Source organism: Berghia stephanieae, chromosome 4 (genome assembly GCF_034508935.2).
Source record: "Berghia stephanieae isolate SIO BIC M18660-M18661 chromosome 4, UCSD_Bste_1.3, whole genome shotgun sequence".
Classification (NCBI taxonomy): Eukaryota; Metazoa; Mollusca; class Gastropoda; order Nudibranchia; family Aeolidiidae; genus Berghia; species Berghia stephanieae.
In genome coordinates this window covers 16997406-17024100 of record NC_088363.1, presented here as the reverse complement: position 1 = coordinate 17024100, position 26695 = coordinate 16997406, and the positions used below count along the sequence as shown (strand labels likewise).

The window sequence follows — 26695 nt, the reverse complement described above, 5'->3', positions numbered from 1 at the left end:
TTTGCTGTTGGACAGGGATCCCTTGTAAAGCGCTTTGAGCTCGTCAAGTGGATATTGTGCTATATAAAAGCTCTTTTTTGTTGTTGAAATAAAGTTAATTACTAATATAAAGGAGTAAGCCATGACGGATGGCATAGTCAGCTAGTAAATCCAAAAAACTGGAGGTGTCTAAATGAGCCAATAAGATGGAGAGAAAGATAAAGGGAGCAAATGTGACTCGTATATTATAAGGGAACAACACAAAACAAACGACGTTTCGGTCGTTTGGTCTTCTTCAAGTAAACACAAAATAGGTAATATGTTATATGTATTAGATTGTCATCATAGTTAAAGCATTATAGGTAAAATATGTGTGTGTGTGTGTGAGTGTGTGTATGCGCGCGCTCGTGTGTGTGTGTGTGTATGCGCGCGCTCGTGTGTGTGTGTGTGTATGCGCGCGCTCGTGTGTGTGTGTGTGTGAGAGTGTGTGTGCAAGAGAGAGAGAGAGAGAGAGAGAGAGAGAGAGAGAGAGAGAGAGAGAGAGAGAGAGAGACAGAGCGAGAGAGAGTCAGCTGGCTTGAGTGAATGGTCAGTGTGGTCATGTGATCCATTTTCTCAAAACAGTATTATGTCGGGATGAGTTGGACCCTGAAAACAAACTTTACAGCTTAAGTGAAAAGAAATAAGAACTTTGAGATTTACGCAATGTAAGAAACTGAATGTATTCTCCATCACGACCAAGAGAAAGTAATCCAAAGAGTCATATTTAAATTTGTGGTTTAAATTCAATTGCCACCAACTAGTTCGTCCCGAAAATAATACCGTTTTGTGACGTTAGTTCACGACGTGCACTTATTTGCAGGTCTTGTAACCAAATTCCTTATGGGCTCTCATTGTTGCAATGGAAATATATTTTTAAAAAGTAATGACCTAAAATATTGTCTATTACAACAATGTTGAACAAGGCCCAGATGACAGACCTGCATATGTGTACACGTTGTTCGATCACAGATGTTATATTAATTGGGGCCTAAGTCAATGCAGGCTGAAATTTTGTTGGGGAGTTTGTTTTTTTCTTGTATAATTATTAATTATGTCTGCTTTGTCTGGTACGGTTTCAAGCACGCAATTTCAAATTTTTATTATGCATTTGCAATCGCATCGGGTGTGCATTTTATTTACTTCCGCATCATACGAAATTTGATTCATTTTTAAAGTCTAGAATTCATTATCGGAATGAAGTAGACATTGGTTAGTTAGGCCTGTAGATAAGCACGGATTATTGTGATGGCGTGTGGTCTACCTAGAGTTAGACGAGATAAAATCTAATAGTGATGAATACTGATTTGGCACAAAAACAACACACACCAGCGAGCCTCGTTTTCCAAGACGTTGTTTGAGGTAAAATCAAAACCTTGAGGTGCCTAAATGAGTATTTTCATTTAGACCGTCTAGACTAGCAACCCCAAATTACATTAACACATAAAGTTTAAGTTTAAGTTACACATTTTCTCCCTATATTTTACTCTTCGTTGTTTGAGGCAGGCATTTATATCAGCCATTGTGATCAAACGTCATTTGAATCTTCAAATATTCATCAAACGTAATCTTCGTCAATAAAAAAAAAATAAAAAAAATATAACAACAACAACAACAAAAAAAAAAGAACCCAACCCAAAAAAAACCCAAAAAAACAAAAACAAAAAAACAAAAAAAAAAAAACAACAACAACAACAAAATAACAAAAAACAAAACAAAAAACAAACAAAACATTTGGAGATTAATAAAATAAGATAGTTTCAAAATTCTAAAAGTGTGACTAAGACAATTTCTACCCATTGATAGGCGAGACGCTCACCCTCGCTGCTTTTTCTATTTACTCGCAAGTGTCCTCAGCTATAAGTATTTTAAACTATAGAGCAGATTTCGATCAGTCTTCTGGAATGTGGGTTTTGCTTGTGGGGTTTTGTTGGGATCCTTCGTCGGAAGGGAGACAGCGCCTTTTTAAAAAAAATCGTATTAATTGTTACTCATCGTCTCAAAACGGTATTATGTCGGGATGAATTTGACTACTATAAGTGAACTTCTAACTAAAATGATGAGATATAATTGATATATATATATATTAATATATATATATATATATATATATATATATATATATATATTTATTTTTTTTTTTTTATTTTTTATTTTTTTATTTTTTTTTTATTTATTTATTTATTTATTTTTTTTTATTTATTTTTTTTTTTCCTTTTCAATAAAGCGCAATATCTACTAAACGTTCTCAAAGCTCCCTGGCAAATAGCAACACTTAACATGTAGGACGGAGCATGACGCCTGTTAGGCGATATTACAAATATTTTCGGACAGAGACAACGCCGTTAACTACCAGCTACTCTTTTTACACCTGAGTACGGTGAGAGAATGTGAGTAAAGAGCCTTTTTCAAGGACTCAACTATGCGCCGAGTGAAGCTTGAACCCAGGACCTTCCGATCAGAAAGCGAGTATCAAACCACTAGCCCACACACCGCTATAAGAACTTTGAGCCTTTTACAATATTAAGCAATTAATTGTATTGAGTCTCTACCTAAGGCCACATAGCCGCAGAACTACTACTACTACTACTACTACTACTACTACTACTACTACTACTACTACTACTACTACTACTACTACTACTACTGCTGCTGCTGCTACTACTACTACTACTACTACTACTACTACTACTACTACCACTACTACTACTACCACCACTACTACTACTACTACTACTACTACTACTACTACTACTACTACTTTTACTACTACTACTACTACCTCTACTACTACCCTAGAAAGAGGAGAGCTAACGCTCTTTCTAGGCTACTACTACTACTACTACTACTACTACTACTACTACTACTACTACTACTACTACTACTACTACTACTACTACTACTTTTACTACTACTACTACTACTACTACTACTACTACTACTACTACTATATGTATATTTATTCATTGGTGTTATTTCTTTATTTAATAATGTATTTATAATATTATGGAATATAGCTAGATATTGATATAGTTACACGAATCTTAATCTTTTAACTTCGGAGATTGATTTCCACCTTTCAACAAAGGTCAAGGTGATTTACAGGTCAAGAACATGTCTTTCGAATGTCAAGGCTGATCGAGGGGATCCTGCTACTTCTCTCCTGCTCCTGATATTTCTTATTGTAGACGTGCTAAAACATCCTTATTCTTATATTTTCACTTGTTCCCAGAATAAATCGCAACAATGAATAAGCTCAGCATTGATCAAGTTAACTTGGATGGTAAACGTGTGTTAATTCGGTAAGTATTGCATTGAAATATCGAATTCTTTCTACGACCGGCATAGACTTCGGCTCCACTGTCCAGTCTCACTCACTGTCACAGAAATTCTGTCAGAATGGTCCTATTATAAAACATTCTTCTTCCTTCTCTTTAATCAATTACGTATTTAATAATCCTACCTAAAAATTGAAAACATTTCTTTTTAGTATTTTAAGAACCAAATCATTTTTCATCTATGAGTAATGATGTTTCTTTCGACATAGAAAGAAGGCGTCCGCCCCAACCATCACAATCTGACTGATAGCGATATGCATATGACCTATCGTCTCTAAACAATGTTTTGTCCGGATGTACCAAATGCTAAATAATCAAAATATAGGTGAGATGACCAAAATCACTCTACTATTCGAATAAAACCCCTTGTCTTGGGAGTAACTTGATACCTGATGTCAAACAGTCGTTATCGAGGTAATAAGACAATCATAATCATAACAAGATTAAGCTTTCAATATTAATAATACGAGTTCAAGATTTGAGGTTTTACTAAGTATTAGTATAAGAGATTATAAATGTTGAAGATTTGGGTAACTTGTTTGGAATTATGTACCAGGTAATTATGTCATGGGTGCTAAAGTAGTAAAAAATGTAACTCTACAGAATATTACCATAAATCAAAACATAATGCATTTAATAAACAGAATCACTTCTTTGTCACATACCTATGTCAGGTACCTCCTCTCCGATGAAATGCAGTCTGAAAAGTGTTAAAGTTTAATCACCAATGAACAAAAATGAATGATGCGAACAGCCATGGCCAAATATTTCTCTGCTGTCTGTCTGGATTTTAATGTTTTTATTGTTTTTGTTATTAGCTGCACCACATTTCATGAAATGAAATGAAATGTGGTGCTTGAGAAGGATGCAGAGAATATCGTATACTGCACACAAAACGAACGAAGAAGTGCTAAAACAAACATACCAACAAAGGAAACTAATGCCCTTAATAGTGGATCGACAACTATCCTTTTTCGGACACATAGTAAGGAAAGATAAGAAGGAATACCTGGCAAGTTGTGGAAAAATACCTGGTAAACGCGCCCGGGGGAGACAAAGAAAAACACTCATAGACCAACTGAAGGGCTTCACCAACCTAACAATCCAAGAGCTGTTTGAAAAAGCAAGAGACAGGGAGGAATGGAGAGAGATAATTCATGCAGTATCCGAAGCCTGGACCAGGCATGGAACCTAGAAGAAGTTATTAGCTGAAAAAGGGTTTTGAACCTGGTTTGGTATTTTGTCCTTTTTCGAAACTAATAGTTATTTATATAACTAGGCAGAACTTTTTCTCAGTTCGGTTAGTCGACAAATGGAACCGCCTGCCTGCAACAGTTGTCGATGCCCCTTCATTGCAGGCATTCAAGTGCTGTCTTGATGCTCATTGTGAAACAGAAAAATACTGTTTGTAAATTTAAATTCAGACACCTCCTTCCACTATGAGGCATGCCCAGTTTTGAGAGATGTGAATTAAATACGTTCACGAATGCACAAGAGCAGATAAAAGGCTGTAAAAGCCTACATAAATCTGGACTTATATCATATCATATCATATATCATATTCATTTTTGTTCATTACATTTTACAGTCCACAGCTTCCAGCAGTTTTTTATTTATCAAGTTTAATCACTATACCCTGTGTGTTCAATTATTAAATCATATCTTATTTCACGGTGAACTATATACAATTTCATTCTTGATTTGTTCCATCATTTTACTTCACTAATATTTTATTTTTTATATATTTCATATCAAAGTGTGGATTTCAATGTTCCAATGAAGGATGGAAAAATCACAAATAATCAGAGGTAAATTAAAATTATTTATTTATTTTTTAAAATTTCTATGTCTTTTTTTATTTTGCAACTCAATTCCTTTTTTATGCCTGCAGCTGCATTATAGTCAGCACTTTTAAGCACTGGATCATTAAAAAATCTATACTTATTACTTAACAGAAATCAAGAGCTTTAAATTGGGAATTTTGGATAAGAGCACAGTGTGTTAAACACGTTTACTTCAAAATGATGAATTGTTTGTAATGTAACAAAGTTTGTAACAACCAAAAGACATGTTTTATATCTCCCATTTAAATATAGGAGCCTGCACTGCAAGATGCTAATAAGCTTAATTTCAAGGTTTTCATTTGATTTCAAATTTTGTGCAGATTGTTTTAAGTAAAGGCTAAAGTAAGGACTCATTACAATTGGAATTTACAGCTCATCACATTCAGATATTTTTCTAAAAAGCAGGAGACAATAAAAACTCATTAATGAATGAATAAATCAATCAAAGACTAATAAATATATTGATGAATGTTTTAAAAAGATGAAAAATAAGGGCCTGAAAAACAAAGGAGTTGATGGTGCTCAGATGTGCAGTTCGATAAGCTGAGGTCATAATTTTATAAGTACATTAAAATCTTTCCTTGTATCATATTTCATTTCAAGAATTGCAGCTGCATGTCCAACCATCAAGCATGCCTTGGAGAAGAAGGCCAAAGCCGTCATCTTAATGTCTCATTTGGGAAGACCTGATGGCCAGCCCAATGCCAATGACAGCCTTAAGCCAGTAGTAGCTGAGCTACAGAGCATTCTTGGAAGGTATTGATTGAGATGTTCACAATTCACAATGTTAGGCTACGGCTATTGATATATTAATTGTAGTTAAAAGACTCCATGGATATCTCATATTTATATAAATTTTAATGGTTTTACTTTTCCGGATGGGCACCGGGAACAGTAGAACAATCATTTTAAAAAAATATCCAGGTGCCTTTCTGGAATATTCTCTTGGTCTTTGTAAGGATAATAATAATATTAATGTAATTTATTTATATAGCGCCTGTCCCATACAATATAGCTCTAGGCGCACAATGTACATGGCATGCAATTTATATCGTAAAGAAAAGAAAATTTGAAAAAAAAATAATTTTTTATCATATTATCAAGAGCATTTAAAAGTTGAAAATACATAATTATTTTTAAAAATAGGATGCTCCATCCGCAAAGCCCTAATAGACACAGTATTGCAATAGGAAAGGATCAAAGTTTATAATGACAGACTTGTGTTTGGTAGAAAGAGGACAATGGTAGGACTGATTGGAGATAAAAGAGACTATTATCCCTATTAAGCTCATCATACGGTTAGAAAGTTGAGTCAAAACTGAAGAAAATAAGAGCTGTGAATTGAAACTAGCCTATGACCTTGATCCTCTCAATTACCCTCTTGGTAAATAAAGTAGCTCAACAGGGTCAAATTGGGGTCAAAGTAATAAAAAAAAAAAGGTTGTGTTTCAAATCTAACTTGATATCAGCTCATCAATGATTGTATGGTCTTGTTTAGAAAGTGCGTAAATTATTTTTAAAACAGGAAGGAGATGTTATTTATACTGAGGTCTAAAGGGCAGGGGGGGGGGGGGTGCTTATTAGGGTCAGTGCGCTTAATTGGGATGACATGGACCTTCTTTTTAATGCTTTTGAATCATAAAAGGCTTTAACTTATATAAATTTATTCCATCACTTATTTTTAGTACTTTCCATCATTATAATTGTTTTTGTAAGTTTCTCTCATTATATAAATCCTTTTAAAATACATACATTTTAAATGTGATCTATTCTTTTTCAATTATGGCTAGGAACGTGACTTTTTTGGATGATTGCGTTGGTGCAAAAATAGAGCAGGCATGTTCCAATCCAGAGCCCGGCAGCGTCATCCTCCTAGAGAATCTCCGATTTCACATTGAGGAAGAAGGGAAAGGGAAAGATGCACAGGGGAACAAGGTATGTGTGATGGATAAGTTGTGGTAACGTGTTACGTAAAGCAATGAATCTATCAGTAGTTTGAATAACGATTCATTCTTTGAACCTAATTCAAAATATTATTCCAGCTCTTTTCTATGACTCGGGCCATAGCATTGTGATGTCATTGAATATTGCTGATTATTTTTGTTTGTATTTCTTTTTTTTCTTTGTTTTCCCTCAAGTAATATGCATTTTAGGTTTCTAATTGTCGCATCAAAATAAAAATAGAATATGAAAAAAAATAGATATTTTAATATTTAGAATTAGTAAGTCTTAAATCTTAAAATAAATTGATTTGCTTGACTTATATCATCATACAACACAATATCTACATTTGCGGTGTCACCTCTTTATATGATTGAATAATGAATGAAGATATTATTCAGGTCTTTGTTATTGTTTTAGACCACCAAAGAGATGATTAGTTCTCACCATGCTCATTCTAATAGACAATGAAAGTTTAAGGTTACACATAATTGTATGTGTTGAACACATAATTGCATGTGTTGATTAGAATTATTTTGGTGGGCAGAGCAGAAAAAAGTTCAGAATGATTTCCATTTGAAAGTAAATGTTTGTGACACTTTTATAATAATAATAATAATAATAATGATAATTATTATTATTATTATTATTATTATTATTATTATTATTATTATTATTATTATTATTATTATTATTATTACAGTCTACTCCAGATAATCGCAACACCATTGGATCAGCGAAAATGTTGGGATTAACCGAAGTTGCAATTAACCGAATTTTAGTTTCCTGTCCATGATTGCAACATTTTACAAATATATGGAAGACTCAAACCGGTTATTGTAAACATTGTATTTAGTCCACCACAGACTGGGCAATTTGGTTGAAACAAAAGCCATATGGCAGCCCTGTATAGCTTTCAGCAAGCAAAAGCAGCTTTGATACAAGTGACAAATTATTCAGATTGGATTAACTTTCGTCACTCTTTTGTTTTCAGCATTTGTAAGAGATTAATAGTGTGATGAGAGACAATAAGCTCTAACCAAACCCATTGGTCACAATGCACAGTTTTCAATCCCAAACCAAAGGATATCGCTCAGTCTCTCCTTACAACTGTCATTGTCTACCTGTTATCAAGACTATTCCCAGCCCCCTCGCCTCCTATCTAATGATCACAAATGATATAACAAACCCATACTACAAAGCCCCGCCCTCTTTTGTCTCGAATAGCGAGGTGACGCACTACTGTAGCATTAAACCCTGCCCACTCTTGATTCTTCAACTTGTCATATCACTCATGATAAAATTTAATCATAAGATTTCTTTTGATTGATTTCTTGAATTTGCCACTTTTTCAGGTCGAAAATTTGTTGCGATTAACCAGTGACTTTTATATAGAATTAATTTTGGTTTCTTGGAAAATGTTGCGATTAACCAAAAGTTGCGATTATCAGGAGTAGACTGTTATTATTATTATTATTATTATTATTATTATTATTATTATTATTATTATTATTATTATTATTATTATTATTATTATTATTATTATTATTATTATTATTATTATTAATTATTATTCATCTTCTTCTTCTTCTTCTTCTTCTTCTTCTTCTTCTTCTTCTTCTTCTTCTTCTTCTTCTTCTTCTTCTTCTTCTTCTTCTTCTTCTTCTTCTTCTTCTTCTTCTTCTTCTCCTTGTTCTTATTATATATTATATTATTATTATTATTATTATTATTATTATTATTATTATTATTATTATTATTATTATTTGTAAATAAAGCTAATATCATTTGGAGTTTTTAAAAATTATATATACTATCCATTTATTTTGCCTTTAATTGACGTCAGTGTTGATACTGATCTATTAATATATCAAATTGTATGCAAATTGTCTTATCATTGTAAACATACAAATCTTTTCATGGGAAAACCATTTTTAATTTAGGCTAAAGCTGAAGAATCCGCAGTCACCTCCTTCCGCAGCTCGCTTTCTAGACTCGGGGATATTTATGTCAATGATGCCTTTGGCACAGCCCATAGAGCCCACAGGTGAATGATTTCTCTTCTCCTTCATTATTTGTTCCCCTTTACTTGCACTTTGATTCAAAATATGAAGTTTGCTGTCCGTTGTATATCTTTTATAACCTGGTTCACCAGTGTTTTCTTTGATTTTGTTTTGTTTTAGTTCTTGTTTTGTTTGTTTGTATGGTTATATTGTTGAGCCATTTTCATCAAAAAAAAGGGATACATTGAACATTCTGAGATGCTCTACAATATGGGCATGTTGGCAATAACAGCAGCATCTGAAGGTTTATGGGTACACTACAGAACCACCACAGGTTCATTTGGGACAAGCTGATCCACACTTTTTTACGACCCTGAAACCTCCATCAAAGCACCTCAAACTATTTTCCATAATGGACTGTTTCCGCACCTAGTAGTAGAAACTGGATGGTATTTGAATATGCAGAGATCTATGACCAGGGAAATTGACGTTTAATCTCAATTTTCCCACTTAATTATACTGTTTTGGAGTTTAACCTTTCTAGATTCTATACATTTTATCAAATAAAACTTCATAATCTTATAATGGACATTATTATATTGTTGTTACCATGTCTATGTCATGATTGTCATTTTAAAAATAGCTTCAGGAATTAAAGACATCTAAAATTTGCCGTCATCTTGTTAGTTGACCTTTTTAATAAAATATATCCATTAATAATCCATTTCTTTAAAAAAGATTATCACATTTGTCTTGTATTTTGTCTTTTTTTACCCTTGATTTCTTTGTATATCAGTTCCATGGTTGGAGTGGACCTTCCTCAAAAAGCCTGTGGTTTCCTAATGAAAAGAGAATTGGACTACTTTGCTAAAGCTCTTGACAATCCTGTACGACCCTTTTTGGCTATTTTGGGAGGGTAAGTAGTAATTTGAAAATAACTTTTATTTCATGGCAATGAGGTTGTGGATAAGAGCAGCATTTATAATAATAAATATGTATTAATAGACCCAAAGATAACCTAATTCAATTACAATCATTATGTCATAATTAGCACAATTAAGACTTTATGACATTTGTCAAATATCAGTATTTCATTTTAAGCAATTTTTGACAGTCTACAAGTGATATGGCTAATCACCTTTTAATGTTAATCATAACAGGTCTTTCATTTGTTCTGATGCTTTATAAAAACTTTCCAAGGTTCATTCCAGCTAAGCTGGAGTTAAGAAATGTTATTAAAAAATTGTTCTTAAATTTTAAAAATTTAACCCTTATTCCTCATTTTCAGGAAAAAGAAAGAAAAAAAGAAGGAAATTACAGAGATAGTATCATGATAAATACACTGATTTTAGAGAGAAGCATAATGTATAATGAGTATTTTTATTTTGAAAGTGCAAAACTTAAAATCCAGCCATTGTACTGGATGTCGTAATCCCCAATCAATAAGGCAACCTTGAATGAGTAAACCATCAAACAAATGTACAATAATACTTGTTGTCTTTGGGCAAATTCTAACCCAAGTCTAGTTCATTTCAACATATTACCATTGGCTCACAAATTTTAAATAGTTTACAATAAACCTGTGTCTATGATGGATTTTGGGTCCTTTGACCTCCCATGGTGGGCAGGAGGTCACGTGGTCTTCTATCCCCTTATATATATTTTCCGAGATGTTGTCTTTGTTTTGGAATGGGATTACTTCGTTTTGTCCCAGCTCTGGGGAGTCCCCTTTGTCTTACTATTTCTTGGGTGCTTTGATTGTAAATCTAGAATATTTTGACTATTCCATATTCTTCTTTTTACTCCCGCTGATATGACCTACATGTGTTTCAAGTGCTGTAAAACCCTTAAAAACAAACATAAGATGAATTTTTTTTTTTTTTTTACTTTTGGAAAAGTGACCCCTTGTCTGAAAATGCTATTATGTCGGAGTGATATAATGCTGAAGATTGAATTTAGATTCAAAACTATAAAACTTTGATTAAGTTAATGTTTAATTGTGTAGAATAAATACCATTTCATAAGGAAGTGGTTATTCAGTATCAGATACTGAATAGTGCTTTGCCACTATTCAGTATCCATAAGGAACTCTTTTTCATAGAGAGAGTGAAAAGTGCGACAATCTCGGTTGAATGGAAATAAACTGTTGACCTACTTCCAGATTGAACACATGCACTAAGTGACAGCCCAAATCAAAGCTGTAAAAATATTTTGATCGTAATTTTTTTTTAATTTCTGCTTTTATGCAATTAACATAGTTCAAAATATCAAAATAAGAGTGGCATTCAAATCCATTTTTAAATGTCTAAATAGACATGATTAAATGTCACTAAGAGTACAGTGACACCATGGCTTGGTGGATATAAGCTGTTTGACTCTGAGTTTAAGGTTCGAGAGTTCAAATCCCGGTAGGGGTAACTTGTTTTTTTTTCCCCATTATTTTTTTAATTCCTTCTGTCTATTGATATTTTTTAAACTTTTGTTTTTATAATTTTATTTGCTTGTAATATACTTTCATGTTGATATTATACTATTGTACTTATTATTATTATTATTATTATTATTATTATTATTATTATTATTATTATTATATTATTATTATTATTATTATTTCTACTTACTTACTATTATTATTATTGTTGTTGTAATCGTCATCATCACTATTATGATTATGATGATTATTTTTTTTAATCAAGTAGTTGGAGTGATTTAATCAGTTATCGATTTATTACGAATGTCTTTTACTTTTATGTGTTATCATCTCGTTGTTGTTTTTCATTATTGTACTCTTCTATTGTTCATTATTTTTTAAAATCTTGCTTTTTTTCTGTTTGTCTCATTTGTTGTTGTTGTTCTTGTTGTTGTTTGTTTGTTTGTTTGTTGTTGTTTTGTCATCTAAGGCAAACCCGATTCATTATAAATATGTGGGCAGACTTTCTGCATTTTTTAATTGAGCGATGTACTTCCGTGAATTAATTGCCGTACTATATTAAAATTTACGTGATAATAATAATAATAAAATAATAATAATAATAATAATAATAATAATAATAATAATAATAATAAATAGATACTGAATATTAGACTACAATTGACATCTATTTACTGAATACACATGGTATTGTAAGGGGTGTTTCTTTTTTTTACGAAACCTGCCAAAACACGCAGATACCCGACAAAGTTATGGGAAGTAGGCAGCAGTGGGGAGTGAACCTGGGACTCAGGAAGTGTACACCGTTGGGGAGTGAACCTGAAGCTGGGTTTTGTAAAAAAAAAAGCAATTACTTTTTACGAAACCCGACAATATCCGACAAAGTTATGGAAAGAAAGTAGGCAACAGTGGGGAGTGGACAGGAGATTCAGGGAAGTGTACACTATTGGGGAGTAAACCTAAGTCTATGGTTTTTTGGCGGGTTTTGGCGGATTTCGTAAAAAAGTAATTGCTTCATTCTCGTCTGGTACCCATCTCCCATAGTCCGGCTTCATTTCCCACTGGTATTACATCTCCCCTAGTCCCAGGTTCATTTCCACTGATATCCTCTTCTCATAGTCCCAGGTTCACTCCCAACCGGTGTGCACTTCCCTGAGTCCCGGTTCATTGCCCAATGGTGCCCACCTCCCATAACTTTTGAAAATTTCGGTAGGTTTCGAAATCAAAGTACATTCTGAGCTCACTGTCCACTGGAATCAGCCTCTCGCAGTCCCAGGTTCAATCCTCATCAGTGTCCAAATCCCAGATTCACTCCCCACTGCTGCCTGCTTCCCATAACTTTGTCGGGTTTTGGCGGGGTTTCGTAAATAAGTAATTCCCCCTCCCCCTTGGTATTGCTTTTTTACAAAATCCAGAGTCCCAGGTTCACTCCCCACAAGTGTACACTTCCCTGAATCTCAGGATCACCCCCCACTGTTGCCTGCTTCAATAAGTTTGTCGGATATTGCCATATTTTGTCGGGTTTCGTAAAAAAGTAATTGCTTTTATATGAAACTTGCTGAAACCCGCCGAAAACCAGAGTCTCAGGTTCACTCCCTACTGGTGTACACTTCCTTGAATCTCAAGTTAACTCCCCACTGTTGCCTACTTCCCATAACTGTCGAATATTGCCGGGCTTCGTAAAAAAGTAATTGCTTTTATGTGAAACTCGCTGAAAGCCGCCGAAAACCATAGTCTCAGGTTCATTCCCCACTGGTGTACACTTCCCTGAGTCTCAGTTTCACTCCCCACTGTTGCCTACTTCCCACAACTTTGTCGGATATTGCCGGATTTCGTAAAAAAAGTAATTGCTTTTATGTGAAACTCGCTGAAACCCACCAAAAACCATAGTCTCAGGTTCACTCCCCACTGGTGTACACTTCCCTGAGTCTCAGGTTCACTCCCCACTGTTGCCTACTTCCCACAACTTTGTCGGATATTGCCGGTCTCATAATAAAGTAATTGCTTTTATATGAAACTCGCTGAAACCCGCTGAAACCCAGAGTCTCAGTTCATTCCCCACTGGTGTATACTTCCATGAATCTCAGGTTCACTCCCCACTGTTGTCTACTTCCCATAACTTTCTCAATATTGCCAGTTTCGTCGGTTCGTAAAGAGTAATTGCTTTTATATGAAACTCGTTGAAACCCGCTGAAAACCAGAGTCTCAGGTTCACTCCCCACTGTGTACACTTCCCTGAGTCTCAGTTCACCCCCACTGTTTGCCTACTTTCAATAACTGTCGGATATTGTCGGTTTCGTAAATAAGTAATTGCTTTTATGTGAAACTCGCTGAAACCCTCCGAAAACCAGATTCTCGGGTTCACTCCCCACTGGAGTACACTTCCATGAATCTCAGGTTCACTCCCCACTGTTGCCTACTTCCCATAACTCTCTCGATATTGCCAGTTTCGTCGGTTTCGTAAAAAAGCAATTGCTTTTATATGAAACTCGCTGAAACCCGCTGAAAACCAGAGTCTCAGGTTCACTCCCCACTGGTGTACACTTCCCTTAGTCTCAGGTTCACTCCCCATTATTTGCCTACTTTCCATAACTTTGCCCCATTTTGTTGGATTTGGCGCATTTTGTAAACAAAAAGTAATTGCTTTTTTTTTACAAAACCCGCCGAAACCCAGTCCCAGGTTCACTCCTCACTGGTGTTTACTTCCACGAATCTCAGGTTCACTCCCCACTGTTGCCTACTACCCATAACTTTCTCGGATATTGCCAGAATTAGTCGGGTTTTGTAAAAAAGTAATTGCTTTTATATGAAACTCGCTGAAACCCGCTGAAAACCAGAGTCTCAGTTCACTCCCCACTGTTTGCCTACTTTCAATAACTGTCGGATATTGCCGGTTTTCGTAAAAAAGTAATTGCTTTTATGTGAAACTCGCTGGAACCCGCCAAAAACCATAGTCTCAGGTTCACTCCCCACTGGTGTACACTTCCCTGAGTTTCAGGTTCACTCCCCACTGGTGTACACTTCCCTGAGTCTCGGGTTCACTCCCCACTGTTGCCTACTTCCCACAACTTTGTCGGATATTGCCGGGTTTCGTAAAAAAGTAATTGCTTTTATGTGAAACTCGCTGAAACCCGCCGAAAACCATAGTCTCAGGTTCCTCCCCACTGGTGTACACTTCCATGAATCTCAGGTTCACTCCCCACTGTTGTCTACTTCCCATAACTTTCTCAGATATTGCCAGGTTTCGTCGGTTTCGTAAAAGAGTAATTGCTTTTATATGAAACTCGCTGAAACCCGCTGAAAACCAGAGTCTCAGGTTCACTCCCCATTGGTGTACACTTCCCTGAGTCTCAGGTTCACCCCCCACTGTTTGCCTACTTTCAATAACTGTCGGATATTGTCGGTTTCATAAATAAGTAATTGCTTTTATGTGAAACTCGCTGAAACCCTCCGAAAACCAGATTCTCGGGTTCACTCCCCACTGGAGTATACTTCCATGAATCTCAGGTTCACTCCCCACTGTTGCCTACTTCCCATAACTCTCTCGGATATTGCCAGGTTTCGTCGGGTTTCGTAAAAAGTAATTGCTTTTATATGAAACTCGCTGAAACCCGCTGAAAACCAGAGTCTCAGGTTCACTCCCCACTGGTGTACACCTCCCTTAGTCTCAGGTTCACTCCCCATTATTTGCCTACTTTCCATAACTTTGCCCCATTTTGTTGGGATTTGCGCATTTTGTAAACAAAAAGTAATTGCTTTTTTTTTTTTACAAAACCCGCCGAAACCCAGTCCCAGGTTCACTCCTCACTGGTGTTTACTTCCACGAATCTCAGTTCACTCCCCACTGTTGCCTACTACCCATAACTTTCTCGGATATTGCCAGGATTAATCGGGTTTCGTAAAAAAGTAATTGCTTTTATATGAAACTAGCTGAAGCCCGCCGAAAACCATAGTCTCAGGTTCACTCCCCACTGTGTATACTTCACTGAGTCTCAGTTCACTCCCCACGCTTTGCCGCATATTGCCGGTGGATCGTAAAAAAGTGATCCCCCCCCCCCCCATTTTTTATTGCTTTTTACAAAACCCAGAGTCCCAGGTTCACTCCCCACTGGTGTACACTTCCCTGAATCTCAGGTTCATCCCCTCCCCCCTCCCCCCCCCCCCCTACACACACACACACACACACATCACCTACTGCCTACCTCCCATAACTTTGTCGGATATTGCCGGTGTCGTCGCGTTTCGTAAAAAAGTATTGCTTTTTTATTACGAAACCCGCCGAAACCCAGTCCCAGGTTCACTCCCCACTGGTGTACACTTTTCTGAGTCCCAGATTCACTCCCACAGCTGTCCTCTTCCCATAACTTTGTCAGGTTTCGGAAAAAAAAACACCGTACAAAAACCACTATTCAGTGTCAGATACTGAATAGTGCAAAACCACTATTCAGTATCAGATACATAGACAAACACTATCAGTTCAATACTGTAGAAGAGTGTTGGTGCAATAAAATAAACAACATCACGTGACCATTTTAGAAGCACGTGGCAAAACACATGTTCCTGGCTTTGACAGCTCACCTTCCAATGTAAATTATAGAAAAAAATAACCATTAAAAAATGTCTGTTAGGTGTCAAAAGAAACACATATTCATAAATACTCGATCACGCGTCAAATAATATCTAAATATTGATTTTTATTAAACAAATGGTAACATTTATCAAAAATTACTGTCGGTCTATTTTAGACCACGGTCAAGATTATTCACCAAAATCAATGCGCTTGTGTGAACAAAATAAGAACTCTTTGAAATCTGGTTTTCGGAATAATTTAGCCATATAAAAAGATTTAACTAAATAACAATTTTAATTGTACGTGTTTGTTTTTAACTGAATGTGTATTATCTACAATTTGAACGACAAAAACGGGAGACCTGTTTTGTGCGCAACGTTGTCCGGCTGCTAAAGTTCCTAATCACCAGCAAAGAATGGCAGTCCAACTCATGCAAAGGTAAGATTCCAATTTCAGTGTTTGAGTTTGTAATTTGTATCGATTGGTTTTGAGAGCAGGAAACGATTTAGTTCAATGTTAATCCATAATAGCGTTCGGTATTAACTTTGGATGTCTCACCGGCATAATTTTAGAATGCGTTGTTTATTTGTTTTCATTTCACTTCGCAATTTGACTATCACTGTCAGTGTCAGTCATTACAGTACAGCTTCACTCGCCGATTCTCACTTACAGAGTTTACGTTTCCTTCACTTATGTCTGCTTCATGCTCATTCAGTGAGTGATTCGAATACTGTGTGAGAGAAAACACTTTTCGTAATTTATGACATTTTATGGGTAACGTTTACAGTCTAGAACGTGTGTCAGTCATAACTTGACCGAAAAAGAAAACAGAAAGGAACAAAAAAAAAAAGCAGACACCCCCCTCCTCAGCAGGTGGAATCTCAACAAAAGTTGTATTTTTTTAATCCTCATCTTTCGTGGTGCGAAGCTTTCATCGCTTGTCATATTTTATTGACTCTCGCTCTTTCCTAACCTGATAATAGATTTCGAAACAATCTTTAGGTCTTCATTCTCTCATTATCTGTTCATGACTGGAACTGGAAAAGGAACAAGACAAAGGCAAAGGGTCTCTGCCACCGATTTTCAATATCTTGTGTTGTTTGAGGGATTTAAGTTGGTAGCCGTTTTTGCCACATAAGACTTTTTGTTATTGTTTTTGCTGAGAGTCGATGGGAGAAGGAATGGCAGAGAGGGAGGAAGGGGTGGTGAAAAAATGAGAATGTCTGGGAAAAGAAAATGTCCCACTCAACCCCTTATCGCATCTTTGATATTTGGCAGGTGTCAAACTACATGTATGACGTTTTGGATCTTCCAAGCCTATTCGCCTTATTTGGTCGGTAGCTGTGTGAAAGAAAACATATTTTATTGTAAAATGCAGGGAGTGCGGTCTGATATTTTCGTCATCGCTATGATTATTCCCAGACAGGGTCTGCCAATAACGAAAATTGGTTATTCCCAGACAGATAGAGGGAAAAAAACCCAATATTTTTGTATTAAAAAGAAAACAAACAATTTTAAGAAATTCATGCTCAGAAACTGAACAAGGCCAAACAAAAAAGGAGAAAAGAATAGACTCGCTCAAAAAAAAAAAAAAATAAAAAAAAAAAGGGGGGGGGGGGGGGGGGGGGAGGAAAGCGATTGAATTCGAATCTGTGCAGCTAAAATGAGCAACGGGTTTCCCTTGGCTCAAGAGAAGTGAAAATGAAAAAACTGTGCTTAAGTTTTTGTATGAGTGTTGGGTGGGGGGGGGGGGGGGGTCGTTGGGGGTTTTGTTACAGTTTTATACACATCCCTGTTAGTTCAATCAATTTTGTGGGTAATGATCAAGAGGGGCCTGGTCCTACAACTCTTTACGGATTTACCTTGGATTGAAATGAAAACTAAACCTCTCTGATTACTTTAGATTACCTAATTTTATTTCTACGTTTTTTTATGAAGAAGAAGCTTTTTAGGATTTTGTAATTCATAGGAATCACCATGATATGTGAAATGATGTCTTATCTAAATTTTGCCTCAGGAATAATAAGCGAACAATTTTGAAAAGCTCTCTCTGTTGATCGAATTATCAAAAATTTTATTTGTGATCAGATATTTTATTTGACTTTAAAGTGAAATCTAGAGGCATTAAAATATATTCAATGTTTATTAGACTTTTCTTATGTGATCAGAAAGTTAAATACAGGAAATATTGATCAAATGAGTTCACCGGAAGGTAAATAAAAGCCCATTTTTTAAAAAGCTAATCGACATTGGTTATGTAATCTTGCCTTCATGATCATAAACCTCTGATAAAATTAGACCTGACCCAACGGTTTTAACAACCTTGTGGTATCTGAGTTCCAGGTCCATTATGTTTTCTAATGTTTTTATTGAATATAAGCAAACCATTAAGAAATAGGTCATGTCTATATATTCAACATTGAATGATATTTCTTCTTACATTGAAATAAGTGGTTCTTTAGAGTAATAAGGCTCATGGAACTGGAGTTTTTCCTGTTTCTGTAACATGAAGCAACAGACCTTAAATAGTGCTTGATAACTTTCTTAAAAAATAAATGGTATTTCATTTTACTTTGAAATAATTGGTCCTTTAGAGTCATAAGGCTCATGGAACTGGAGTTTTTCCTGTAACATGAAGCGACAGACTGTAACAAGTGCTTGCTGAAATCTGAATAAGTTGCACATTCACTTTTTAACATTATTAACATTGTAGAGTATAAAATCCATGATATTTATTCAAACTATGATGGTTTTATCTAAATTATTTCGAATTGGTCATTAATTTATAAAGTGATACAATTTTAAATACCAATGATAATCAATAAAGGTTTAAAAATTCAGGTATCAATTTGATATAACAGTTCATAACATTCGAATTGTTTGGTCCATATGAATTTTACTTTATGATTTTGTGTGAGATGATATTGCTTTTTATGGGACCATGGGAAAATGGTTTAGAATGCCATGCTTATCTTTTTTTTTCAGATCTATATAACATTACAACAAGAATGAGTCTCTGCATTCCTTTAATTGTTCTGGAAGCATTGGCCTGCCTATACCATGGGAATTAATCAATTTATATTCAGGAAGAAGTATCATAATTATTATTATTATCATCATCATCATCATCATTGAGTCTTATCCTTCAAGATTATCAAAATGGCTTTCATGTTACTGTATCTTATAGAATTCCTCATATATCATTATGGACCCTTCTTTGTTTTTTTTTTATTGGAATTAATGTTTTTCTTCTACTTCTATATTCTATATTCTTCATAAAACCTCTCAGCTTTATTGACCTAATCTAGAGACTAGAGAGCGGTGATTAAGAGAACAGGACCATATTTTGCTTTCGAGCGTTTCTTAATTTTAAAAGCAGCTTACTGTAGTTTGTAAAGATTTTTAAAAACTTTTTTCTAATGACAGTGTCTAATACACGTTAAAACCAATGCATATCTATCCCTATGTAATTTTTGGCAGTGATCTCTCCATTTTAATGGTATTGGCTCCTGTTTATTTATAAAAATGCCCTGTGAGCTTGTTATACACTTGAAAGAAACATTTACATAGTGAAGTCAAGAAGAATGTAGCAAAAGAAACCTGCTTCCTTGGTTATGAATAAGAAATTTAAAAAGAAATAGGCAATGACCTCTTTATCTTGTCTACCATTTAACTTTATAATAATTTTTTAAAGTTTATTATATCCTTTTCTATATTTATAATTTAATTTATCAGCAAGATAAGAGTACTGATAAAACCATCTATGTAGCTGATTTGTAATGGTAGTAGAATTTGATAGATGGGACCATGTGATGTTGCAGAACATATTTTTAAAAATTGTATTGCATTGTTTCATTTATCAGCAACATCATATTAAATAATGCAGTGGCTTAATCACAAACTTTCTGCACTTCATATGCAAGACAGTGATGCTTTTGTGCTACATTTCTCGAAATATTCACAAAGTTTCTGTATTTTGTAAATAAGACCATGGCGCTTTTGTTTTAACTGGTTAGTCGCAAATTCTGCCGTTGCATTCCATTTCTCGAATAAAATTCTTTTCTATTTATTCTATTTATTTGCAAAGTTTCTGCACTTTATAAACAAGAACATGATGCTTATGACTGGACAGGTTAATCGCAAATTCTTCCTTTGTGTTCCATTTCTCGAATCAAATTATATTAAATTCTATTAAATAATCATTTTAATGGCAAACTTTCTGCACTTGATAATTATATGCAAGACCATAATACTAAAGTCTACACAGGTTAATCGCATGTTCTGCCTAAGAAGTGCATTTCTTGAATCAGAACCTTTTTTAACCAAAGCTTTTGCTGAGGCTCTTACATCACAGATTTTTAAAATGGAACTACACAGTTTCAGTAATAATTATCAATTTTTTTCTTTTTTTTTTCTTTCTCTTTCACAGGATGAGAATACAAGCATACCTTTAATGGAGAAACATCATATCTATATTTTTTAAAATGATTTCAGTGTGAATAACATGAATATGAATGAAATGACAATAAATATGATATAAATTTATAATCTGTTTTTAATTTATTTGGATTTCACAAGTTGTGTTATGGCACTCAGATACAGCATAACGGGTGAGATTGAGAACCAATCCTCACAATAGCACTAGAGGTCTTGTATATGCAAGATGTGATTTCCATTGATACAGTTTAAAGACTGTCCTGTTTTTATTCATTCTGGTGAACGCTGTAGGGTTGTTTTTTTGTTTCTTGTTTTAAAAAAGATTTTTTTCTTTCAATCTAAGTCTAAGACTTGATTGAATTCTGACTCAATGCAAATCAACTTTGTTCCAACTCCTCAACTTCAAATTACAATGAACTTGTGCGCCCTTCCTTCTCTGTTAACCTACAGGTTATTGGATATGTAACTTTAATACATATATGTACGTCTACCACAATGTTAAACTAGCAATTTATCTAAATATCTTGCAATCGTCTTTTGTAATAACTTTTCATTCTGGGTTACACATAAAAGTTAGCACTGCCGGGTTACAAAAGTACTTTGATGTTAAAAAGATCAGCATCCTGTCATCTTACTTATATATTAATATATATTGGCAGGTGTAAGACTTATTCATTTTGCAAGTCATCATCGTCACAGTTTCGCACCAACACCGAACCCACTCCACAGCATCTGGGGAGCAGACTCTTGGGTCATGGTCAGTGCAGCTGAGCGCATCCTGGCATTCTCTAAGGATGTCTGCTCTGGGCACCCACATGTACACAAGCTACTCTCAACCAGCCCCCACTTTTTCATGCTTCCAGTTGTTCTCACAAGTTTTGCCTGTGCTCTGTTCAGTGTTACCAATTCATTCTTGGGGAGCTCAGTTCCGTAGGACAGTTCTTCTCTCGGATCTCCAACAGCTTCATTTGCATGATTGTTCCACTCTCTCAACGTGGAACGCCTGTATACAGCTGCATGGTCAGGGTTGATGCTTTCTTCCATCGTGAAGCTCTTTCTCGACTTCAGTCTACTTGTCATTGGGCTGTGCCTTGGGTGCCTTGGGTCCATTTTCTATTCATATTTCTGGGCTTTGGAATCAGTGGCTCTTTGAATGTATGGAGGTGCAATGCCAGCCAGCCGATGGAGGACTGGAACTGCAGTCGGTTTCAAGTTACTCAAATGATCCGGCAGGTGTTATTTTGACATGGCAGGATCTTACTCAGACTGGTGAGACCAATTCGGCTGATGAATAGCAGAGGGCTACTATGGTTGTCCTGACTGTTTTCGGATCTGCTCCCCATGGCGTGTAAGTTTTTGCCTCTTTTCTTAGGAAGTTGTTTCTTGTGGCCACCTTTGCTTTTGTTTTCTTTGTGTTCTGAGAAAAGGACATTGTGCGGTCTACGGTAACACCGAAGTACATGGGAAATGTGTTTTTATCCAATATGTTCCCATTCCAGATGTTCAGTTTCCTGTTTTCTTTAGGCTTGGCGGTTCTTTAAATGGAAAGCACACACTTGAGTTTTTCCTGGGTTGGCAAGTGAGTTCTTTAAATGTGGCCTCAGAGAGTGGCTCCAGGACATCCGTTAGTCTCTCCTCAATGGTCTTGAAATCAGAGGCCTGGGACACAAGACACAGATCATATAGAAACCCCTTGATGTTCTCAAAATGAGGTTGGTCGTTGGTATAAACGTTGAAAAGGATATGTGCAAGTACCGATCCTTGAGGGAGTCCGTTCTTTTGTGATCTGCTTTTCTTCCCATCCATTTCCACAAAAAAGTGACGGTTTGACATAGGGAATTTTATTATTGCAACTATTTTTGTGTTACGAGTTACCCTTGCAACCTTTAGGAGCAGTTTCCTATGATTTACTGTGTCATAGGCAGCTGCCAGGTCCACGAACACAGTTCATATAATTTGTTTGTTCTCGTAGAGATGACTGATCCTACCTCAATGGCGATAGGTCTGTATACTGATTTTGGAATTGGGTTGCCGACAGTTTTTGACATATCTGGAAGACACAAATGCAAGGTCTGGGTTGTAGCCTGTTCTCCAGCAAGCGCTTGGAAGGGATGCTTCATGCGTCATAGAAGAGTGTCAGATTATATTGGTCAGCCCATTCCTCAACAGTATCTCCATCTTTGTTGTTCTCATTGTATCCCCATTTGGTGCTGTGGCAGTTAAAGTCACCTATCACAATCATTGGTTTCTCACTAATGGTGGATGTAACTGGCCACTTGAATGGCGTTGGTGGAGGTTTGTTGACAGTAATATCACATTGAAGTGTCTGCTTTCAATTCTGAGAATTTCCACCTCACTTACTGTCATGTCCTGGTTGTATGTCACTATTGTTTTGTCTTTGACTTTGACGTAGTTAACGCTACCGTGAATGTTGCTTTCATGTTGTTTGACTAAATGCATGCCAGGGATGTTTAGTGCCACGGTCTTGTGCGTCTCTTGTAGTTGTAGACAGTACAGAGTTGCGTCGCTGGATTACTACAACAACACAACACCAACATTTTGCAAGTATCTTTAACACTTTTTTAAATCATTAATAAACGGTGATACTGACAACAACAATAATTGTTATTGTTATTATTATTATATTGTTATTATTATTATTATTATTATTATTATTATTATTATTATTATTATTATTATTATTATTATTAGTAATAGTAGTAGTAGTAGTAGTAGTAGTATTAGTAGAGGTCTTGTAGTAGAAATAGTAATAGTATCCGTTGGACCAAGTACATAAATATGAATATTTATACAGCGCATTTCTACAGATAGCCGTGAGCAATGCGCTTCAAAATGTTTCATATTTATCCCCCCACTTCAACAAGCCGTGTGGAACCATATTTCTTTGTCATACAGCCTGTTAGGCGACCCTTGTGTACTTAAACTGTCACTACACTAACCGCCATTTCTGTAGCCAGATACTCATTCAATCGAGTGGGGTAATGTGTGTATAATTTTTCACGATTAGTCACCCATCCTATTACTGATCACACTTAGCATTGGCATTGCTCGACTTTTGTGACAAGACGAAAACCGTACCGCTAAGCCATACGGTCCATTAGTTCTAGATAGTATAAAAGTCTATAGTTTTGTGGTATCAGTGGTTATAATACAGTAGTGGTAGTGCAGTTGTAGTTATAATGTAGAAGTAGTAGTTGTCTTCTGTCAAAAGGGTCATCTGAGCGAAGAGATAGGAGATAGATTCGAATTTACTCTCTTCATTACATTGACCGTATGCTTTGACTTTGATCATTTGATACGCTGTAAAAAAAAAGTATGGTCCGCCTTAACCAAAGACAAGCAACCATCTTCGTTTCCCTGGACATAGATATGGTTTTGTTTACGGGAGGAGGGGGAACCATGATTATGGTTTTCCTATAAAATAAAAGAAGGGGTATTTTGGCGATAAAAAATATGATCGTGGCCTCCCTAGCTATCTCAGACTCGGAGTAAACAGCTTGAATTTATTCGCGCCAACTTCAGTTTGCTGCCTTAGCAACATGTAAACAAAAAGTTGGTTGGATGCGCATGACATTACTAAAGGTCAATTGCAGCATAGTTCGGGTCATTTATAAAAAAATCTGGGTCACGTTTGATGTCAAATATCCGGTCACGTGATGTTGTTTATTTTATTGCACCAACTTTACTCTTCTATAGTGCAAAACCACTATTCAGTATCAGATACTGAATAGTGCTAGCCTTTCATAAAGTATATAAATCTAAGATTTCATATTTCTTATCACGTTTTTTTTGAACCAGTTAATTGCCATTCTCTGGAAAGACACGTATTTAAAAATTTGGCCAGAAAACTTGTCCTTCAAATATTGATAGATTTAAATGACCCTTATCTTTGTAACTCTCACACATGGGGCTTCGTGAAGTCTAAGTTTGAGAGTTTTTGCCAAGATGAGGGTCATTTGAAAGACGAGTTTTCTGGCCAAATTTTCAAATACGCATTTTTCCAGAGTATGGTAGCTAACTGGTTAAATTCACCTTTTGGCACTTACCTACCTACCTACCTACCTTATTCTAGGCATAATACCAGTTTGAAGCGGTAAGTCACATATGAACTCTCTTTTGGTTGGAAGCGTTCACATCTGTCTGTATAATATTTTCAGAGCCAAAGTGGCAGACAAGATCCAATTAATTGAGAATCTTCTGGACAAGGTTGATGAGATGATCATTGGTGGTGGAATGGCCTTCACTTTTTTGAAGGTGTTAAATAACATGGAGGTGAGACACATTTTATCTGCACTGAATTCATCATAGACTCAAATCAGAATTTCTGAGAAAAACAAATGTCCTCACATTTTGAAATATAAATGAATATGTGATCTGCTGCCTCAAAACGGTATTATGTCGGGGTAATTTAAATGTTGAAAATTGAATTTATGGTCCAAATTGTGGAACTTAGATAAAGTTTTTATTTGTTCATTAAAAAGAATGAATATCATTTCTGAAAGGGACAAAATAAAATTCTCTATACTGACCATTTTGATTTAAAATTCCCTTTTAGGCATCTAGTTCAAACCGACATAGTACATCATTGAGGCAACAGGTCACATATTAACAATCTATTAGACTTAATTACCTCTCAAAATATTTGTAAAAAAAATAAATTTTAACTCACTGTCAGAAAATAAAAGAATTTTTTTGTTGATAATTTGAAGAAAAACATGAAAGTTTTATATTAAGTTCCTCTTTTATTTATATAACATAATATAGCTCTATAGCAGTTAATCAAGTTTGGTCTAGTATAAAGGTTTGGCGCTAACAATTATTTTTCAACAATTATATTCTTTTACAAGTGTTTTAAAAACATATTGAGTATTAGACTGGTTTCTTTTCCGTGGTCAATTTTTTTGGACAGACTTGCCTTTGCTTTTTTTATAGTTTGTTTTTACACTAAGATTGCAACAAAATTCTAATGATGGCATTAACGCCTCCAGTTTGTTCTTGTTTAATGTAAATTGTCAAACAAGCAGTAGTCGATGATCCTTTGTTTGAAAGGTTTAGAGGGGAAAGGAGACTTATTGGTTAAATGATTTTAGAAAATTTCTCATCCATGATAAGAACGTAGAATAAGGTCAGAGAAATTAACATTTGATTCTGGAGATCATTTCAGTTATAAAGATAATCCAGTTAAGTTATGATCAAAGTTAAGACTTGGTTAGATTTAAAACATTGTACATTTCTTTCTTCCTCTGATAGATTGGCAACTCATTGTATGATGCCGACGGTTCTCACATCGTCAAACGTCTGATGGAAAAGGCAACCTCCAAAAATGTCACCATCCATCTTCCCCAGGACTTCATTACTGGAAATAAGTTTGCAGAGGACGCTAGTGTTGGCTCAGCCACTGTGTCACAGGGTATCCCCAGTGGCTGGATGGTAGGTCATTTGACTGTGTTAATCTTATAATAGTGAGGGATTTATGACTGTAACCAAGAAAAAAGGTCTTTCCACCTGTGCATCTAATCTCAATTATTAAGCATAGATTACACCCCCCCCCCCCCCCCCCCCCCCCCTTCCTATAAAAATTTCTCTACATTTCTCAACAACACTTCTTCAAACCATACTAATGCACACCCTACATCTAAAAGAACAAAGAAAACCCAAAACTTAGCTTTTTAATAGCGCAGCTTTACAAGGGGTCTGAAGTCAACAGCTAACAGCAACACTTATCATTAGGAGCAGACATTGTGATTGTAAGGTGCTATTCCCCTGCAAGTAAAATGGTGGCCTCAGAAGATGGGAGATGTCTTAAGAATGCCTAACAAGAACCTCCCATGTGTAACACTAATGGTGGATACCTGACAGTAAGATGAAGAGAGGAAGACTGAATGGAATATGGGAGGAGGAAGGAGGCAAATTGGCATTTGCATCCTTGGAGGGCTTTTCTGCTGCAGCCGTTCTGACAATCTGTTGAGAGATGGGAATAAGTGGGATCAAGGTATGATGAGAATTGTGAGTAAGGGGCTTTTCCATGGACTCAACTCTGTGCTGCCCAGAGTGAGACTCTAATCAAGGAACTGCTGGCCTGAAGGCGATTA

At 35.6% G+C, this 26695-nt stretch overlaps 1 protein-coding gene and 1 long non-coding RNA gene across 3 annotated transcripts in view; both read left to right on the top strand.

Annotated features, from left to right (window-relative positions):
- Window positions 1–1186: 1186 nt before the first annotated feature.
- The window catches only part of LOC144970124 (phosphoglycerate kinase-like), a 28494-nt gene continuing 2985 nt past the window's right edge, over window positions 1187–26695 (top strand). The window contains exons 1-9 of one of the 2 annotated variants that reach the window (XM_078909372.1): window positions 1187–1380; window positions 3251–3320; window positions 5114–5164; window positions 5804–5956; window positions 6991–7135; window positions 9085–9188; window positions 9941–10060; window positions 24761–24875; window positions 25854–26033. In XM_078909372.1, coding sequence (XP_078765498.1) covers window positions 3265–3320; window positions 5114–5164; window positions 5804–5956; window positions 6991–7135; window positions 9085–9188; window positions 9941–10060; window positions 24761–24875; window positions 25854–26033 — 924 coding nt within the window. In that variant the 5' untranslated portion in view covers window positions 1187–1380; window positions 3251–3264. Of the gene's footprint in view, window positions 1381–3121; window positions 3321–5113; window positions 5165–5803; window positions 5957–6990; window positions 7136–9084; window positions 9189–9940; window positions 10061–24760; window positions 24876–25853; window positions 26034–26695 lie in introns of those variants that run through there. The other variant, XM_078909371.1, reaches the window with a different exon arrangement.
- On the top strand, window positions 16544–20693 carry LOC144970121 (uncharacterized). Its single transcript, XR_013644906.1, has 2 exons — window positions 16544–16583; window positions 19131–20693. It is a non-coding gene; the product is annotated as an uncharacterized LOC144970121 (long non-coding RNA).